A 6150-nucleotide genomic window follows, 5' to 3' on the forward strand; every position below is an offset into this window, starting at 1 on the left:
ATGTTTACAGACTGCAGAGACATCAGACCTCTGAATATCTTCTGTTGTTATAACCATCAGTGTGAGACATTAGACTTTTCTCTGGTGAAGCTCAGGTGTTTGTTTCTCTGTTTTAAGCTGCAGGGGATAAAATAAAACTCCCAGAAGATGCTGTCCTAACCTCCCTGTAACAGAACAGAATCTGTTCATTAATGATCCAAACTCACTGCTTTCAGATGTAATAACATCCTCCTCCCATCTTTAATGATCCAAACCAGGAGGAAAACTCTTCCCTTTGGATTCATTTCAATGGTTTAAGTTCAACTTAATGTCTCAGCAGCTTCTGGGCTGCAGGTGGATTCCAGGAGAGGAGGACTTGTTTTATTGATTAGACGAGAGCATCAGATACACCTGAACCGATTGAAAACAGGTTCCTGGCAGACGGATTAGAAGGATCTACAGAGCAGAACATCAGGAAACAATCAGAGGAACATCTGGGAGCAGCTTCAGTGATCTGTGGTCCTCAGACGGATCATCCACCAGCTCACAGAGCAGGGAAGAGTTTGGAGAACCTGATCTTTAGATTCCCAACCTTCTCCCCTCAGAGGAGGCAGCTTCTCTGGTTTCAGAGGCTTCTGGGATGGACCAGATGGATCAGGACCAGCCTGATGTCAGGAACCAGTCGAGCAGAGAATTTAGAGCAACATCTGCTGCCTTCAGGACCACATCTTCTCTAGTGATGTCATCAGTAGATGGCTGAGGAAGCAGAGCTGCTGGACTGAGCGGTCCTTATGGATGGAGACAGAAGAAGCAGAGATCTGCACCAACTGGTTGGGAGGAGGAAGATCTCCCAGTTTCTTTGTTCCTTGAATCAACAGGAATGATGGATTTATGGAGGGAAGCGAAGTGTTTGGGAAGCTGAACATCTCCCGGAGAGAGAAGATCACGCAGCAGCTCTAATTGGAGACGATGGATCTGGCTTTAATTGTCAGCAGCAGAGTTTGAGGCAGCAGGCGGCTGCAGCGTGTTTACAGTCAGCAGGATCATTAAGCCGCCGTCTGGGATCATCTCAGGATGATTAAACACTGAGCATTTCCCCGTCAGAAGGTACTTCCTGGTTTCAGTCGGCGGCTGCATGGAGTTAAATGAAAAGAGCTTTAGGCTCTGATGGTTCATTTTCTGCTCAAACTCAGGCTGACGTTTTATCTGAGGGAGAAACATCTGCACACATGTGGCTTTGACCTTCATCACCACCAGAAGGTCTTCCTCTGGTTCTTTCAAGGTGTTAAAAAAAGAAACAAACCAGAATCTGTTCATCTGAGACTCAGAGCTGGAGATCAGGAGCAGCCGCTGCCTCCTGAGGCCTTCAGTGGATCTAAGGCCTGCTTCCTGTCTCTCATTGCTCTCTGTGTTTCTGCAGCCGCCAAGAAAGCCCAGTGGCTGGAGAAGGAGGAGAAGGCGAGGAGGCTGAGGGAGAGCCAGCTGGAGGAGCGCAGGAGGAAACTGGAGGAGCAGAGGCTGAAGGCGGAGAAACGCCGAGCTCTGCTGGAGGAGAAGCAGAGACAGAAACTGGAGAAGAACAAGGTGAGGATCTACAGGCGGCGATTCAGGATGTGAAACTATTTTATTCTGCAGTAAGGCTTCGTTTTATTGGCTGATGGGGAAAATGGAATCAGTCAGACAGAAAAATGGGATTTTAGCTTCAGACCTCGTGGATAAAGCTCAGGAGAAAAATCAAAGACTGGAAGCTAAAAGGACCCAAACTGAGCCAATAATAATCTAATTGATTTTTATAGATTTTTCATATTCAATCAACAGACATCCCATTCAAAAAATACAGAACAAAATGGTTGGCTCAACATTTGAATGACAGAAAAAGGTCAAAACCACAAACTAGCAACAAGACGGATCCTACCAGACACGCCGCCCCGTTCCAGACTCTCTTAGGCTGAAACTAAATACCTACATTTGAATGACAGTAATAACCACACTGGTGATAATTATGGGAAAAACAAATAAAAAAAAAGGAGGGGGGGAATAAAGAGGCTAGTTATCCTGAATCAGATGGAAATTCAGATTCAAAGTAGGACATAAAGGCGGCCAGACTTTGAAATATTTTTTAGTATTGCCTATAAAGTAAATCTAAAATAAATTAAAGATGTCCCATCAGCCCCTCTACCCGCCTTTGTGGCGCTGCCTTTATCCAATTAAATAACATCAGTCTCCCAGCCAACAATGACAATGATCACAGAACGGCTGCCTGGTCCAGTTTAACCAGACTGGAAACATCTAGACGTTTACAGGCTGGTTTCTCTTTAAAGTAAACTATTAAAAGGTTAAAGGGGAACGCCGTTTTTTTACATTGGACCCTTGATTTTACATTATTACATCATGTTCTACTCACCTATATGAGTTTTGTGTCAAGGGACCAATGTTAAAAAAGGCGTTTCCCTTTAAAGAGACTTCATTAGAGTTGGTTAAAAAAAACAGGACAGAATATCTTACTAATAATTATATTTTCACTTTTCCTATTTGATTATTTTTATTGTTATTAGATGTTTTATAGTCTACATTAATCCACAGGAGCGATATGAGGCGGCCATCAGGAGGTCCACCAAGAAGACGTGGGCTGAGATCCGCCAGCAGAGGTGGTCGTGGGCCGGCGGCCTCAACCAGACCTCCCGCAGAGAAAGTGAGTTTCTGATGAGGAGCTGGGAGGGGCAGAGTGTTCGGCTACATGTCATTTGACTCTTTCTGTTGCACAGACTGCAGCTCACTGCTGCAGCTGATGCAACGCCAGGAAAAGGCCTGCCTGCCTGGGGGGGCGGGGTTACCGAGGGCGATGACCCACACAGTTGTCCCTCCTGCTAACGCTAACATTCCCTGACTGTCTCTAGTCCTGTTGCTGGAGAGTAACAGACCTTCTGAGTCTGCGACATGCTGGAGGAATCCTCAATCTATCTGACTCTGTCTTTATTTTCATTGTCTTTATTTTGGAACACGCACCGTCCCTTTAAATCCACCATGTTTTCTATCTGAACCCTGAACTTTCCTCAAACCTCCATCCCTGCCTCCTGCAGTCTGCGTCCAGATGGGCTGAAGTTTAGTGGGGGGGTAGTGAGCACCTGAAGGCAGCTGTGTGATCCAGACTGGTGGGGGGGGGCATTCCTGTCTCCTGATGGCAGTGGGCGCCGCCACGCCCCGGGTCCCATATGAACAGTTGTTGTCTGTTGCGTTCTCTCCGGTGCAGGCAGATGCTCGGCCTCCACGGTCAACTTGCCCAGACAGGTGGACCCTGTCATTAACAGCAGGCTGTCCAAGTCCTCTGCCACGCTCTGGAACTCCCCCAGCAGAAGTAAGGACAGGCCGGCGTCAGTGTCCACCAGGCCTCCTCTTCCTCCCTCACCCCTCCTCTTCATCCCCCCTCCCTAATCTGGTTTTCTTTGGTTCTTCTTCTAACTGTTGTCTGTGGTGGCCTGCCTGCCTGCCTGTGCTTGGTGACCGGTCATTACCGCCTGCTTCCTCGTCCCGTCACGCTCTGGGTCTCGTTTGCATCCTGGGTTTTTATTTTAGTTGGTGGTTTGTCTTTGATTTGAGTCCTTTGCATTTTTGATCAGCCTCACATTTGCTTCATGGTTTATGGGCCTCCATCCGTCTCACCACCCGCTTCTTGGTTGTCTCCTTCACTGTGGTGATGGTGGGGGGGTTATACTGACTGTAGACAGTCAATCAGAGTGTAACTATTACACTCCCATCTGATCTATCCATGGGCGGTTCTAGACAGGGGCCAACGGGGGCCAGTGCCCCTGTAGATCATGTCCTGGCCCCTGTTATGGCCCCTTTACCGAAGACATAATACTAAAAGAAATGCTGATGATGATCTGCGCTGGAACAGACATGATTACTGATTGGTCCTTTGCATCCATCTCATTTGTTTTCTTTACAAATTCTTGTTTAATTATTTAAAAACAATAAGCTGATAGCTTCAGTGATAATGAGATACGATCCCAGTGTTCATCTGCTAAATGTTTTTTTTTTCAAAACAAATAAAAAACGAATTTTTACAGCTGAATTTATCAGTTTTTCTCAAGTTCTAATTGAGATTTTATAGAAAATTATAATTTTAACAGAAATTAAGTTAAAAAATATGTAAAATTCCTAAATAATGAGTGTATATTAACATAATAAGACAGAATTTTAATAAAACCTAATTGAATATAAACTTCCCTTCATGCAGCAGTCTTAATATATTGTTATAGCTTTCCCTGTTTTTAACTTTACGCTTTTCTGTTTCCCCTATGAAAACACACTGCCCCCCCCAGCCCCCGTTTGGTCTAGAACCGCCACTGGATCTATCATTATTTGTTTGTATTACTAGGCTGTTAAGTTTACAACTTAAATATCTGTTATCATTATTATTGTCAGCTGGACAGTCTTTGGTTACAATGACAGGAAATCACATTGAAAAACCAAATGTTAGAAATGTGTGATTTTCTATAGAAATGTGAATAATCCATAAAATGCTGCTTTAAGCTAAAGACCAACCGTCATATTGACGTTAGGGTTAAAAACTTCCTCCAAAAATGAATAACCCCAATAAATCAGAGACATGAATACTGAATTTGATTTTGCGTCTGATCAGAAAGAAAATAATGTCGTATGACGTGGAAAAAAGATTGGATCAGAAATAAAGAGGCGGCTGATGTGACTCAGGCTTTAAGAAACAAAATACCTGTTTAATTTAATTCATTTTGACTTAAATGTTTACAATATTAAGTGACATAAACAACAAAAGTAAATTCATAATGTCGGCTGGGTGGAAGTCAGTGGCTAGCTGTAGCATGCTAGCTGTGAAAGGATAAATAACCAGAATTTAGCTTAAATCAAAGATTTTAGCTTTGAAGAACTTAAAACTTTCATCGATTTATTTTTTTAAAAAGTAACATGATTTTCTTGTGAGTTTTTTTTATGGCTCTTTTTCACATTGGAGGGCTAAAGAGGAAAGGCTACCTTTAGCATGCTAACATGTTATGTCTTTAACACAGTTAGCAAAAAGCATGAATGGGACGTGTATTTATAGTATTTATGTTGTATAAATAAAAATGTGTGTTCATTTTAGATTAAAAGAAGTTAAATTAGAAGGGTTTTTTTTAAGTTCCTTTAACCTCCATTAGCTAGAAGAAACCACAAAGCTAATGCGCCACCATAGGATGCTAACAGGGCTAGCTTTAAAAAGCTAACGCGTTAAGCAGCTCGTCCTACAGCAGTTTTAGATGAATGCATGATTATTTTTTCTGAGGTGGATTTACTACTAAATACAGCAAAGTTAAAGTTAAGATTATTATCTAGTTTTACTAAGAAATTATCAATAGCAGCGTAGCTTTAGCAAGCAGTGGTCACCCCTACATACCTCATATATTTCATTTCATTATTTTCAGAGTGTTACTCAGTTGCTAAATGTAGATACCTTAAACATGAGTAACTTTTAAACTGAAAATGCTAAACTTGGTTTTAGCATTTCTGATAAATAGCCTAGAAAAGCATTCAGAATAGAAACTGAACTGTTTGTGTTACGCTGCATTCTTCAAACTCTAGGAGGCTGGAAATGAATCAATAAAGCCTTTTTCAGTTTGAGCTTATTCACAGTTTGGGCTTCAGTCTGTTTAAAATCAGAATTTAATTCAGCTGCCAGCTTTATCAGAACCCATCTTACAATGCAGGAATTGGAGGGTAATCCCATTTAATTGATGAACACTAAATTAGGGTTAAACAAGGTGAAACTTGTTGCTAATGGTGAGGAAATCCCACGCAGATCATCACCCAAACCAAAATAGGTAGCTTCAGTAACCATCAGCCACTAAGCTACAATGGCAGCAGGGGTGATATGATGCAGATGTTCTGGTCCAGTTTAAGGACAAATACTTGATCTTAGACTTTTTTTTAGGATCCATTTAAAGTTCACAAAGGTTCACTGATTTCTGCTTTGTTTTTAAAAGTTCTTAAACCGCCAATCAAGAACATTTAACTCACGTTTACACAACAGCAGCATGTTTCTATTTTAGAGCTTGTTGCTTTTAAACAGCCAAACGCAACCAGCCATTCAGCTTGGAGCTTCACTGTTGCCATGGTATCGACTCAGATCATCAATAATAAAGCTGCAAGCATTTAAAA

General features: G+C 42.2%; 1 protein-coding gene across 2 annotated transcripts in view; it reads left to right on the top strand.

Annotated features, from left to right (window-relative positions):
* Window positions 1-373: 373 nt before the first annotated feature.
* Window positions 374-6150, top strand: part of LOC107102681 (MAP7 domain-containing protein 1-like) — a 16591-nt gene continuing 10814 nt past the window's right edge. The window contains exons 1-3 of one of the 2 annotated variants that reach the window (XM_015402080.1): window positions 374-1563; window positions 2563-2671; window positions 3230-3334. In XM_015402080.1, coding sequence (XP_015257566.1) covers window positions 1147-1563; window positions 2563-2671; window positions 3230-3334 — 631 coding nt within the window. In that variant the 5' untranslated portion in view covers window positions 374-1146. The remainder of the gene's footprint in view (window positions 1564-2562; window positions 2672-3229; window positions 3335-6150) is intronic. The other variant, XM_015402081.1, reaches the window with a different exon arrangement.

This window comes from Cyprinodon variegatus, unplaced genomic scaffold (genome assembly GCF_000732505.1).
Source record: "Cyprinodon variegatus isolate N-32 unplaced genomic scaffold, C_variegatus-1.0 Scaffold1295, whole genome shotgun sequence".
Classification (NCBI taxonomy): Eukaryota; Metazoa; Chordata; class Actinopteri; order Cyprinodontiformes; family Cyprinodontidae; genus Cyprinodon; species Cyprinodon variegatus.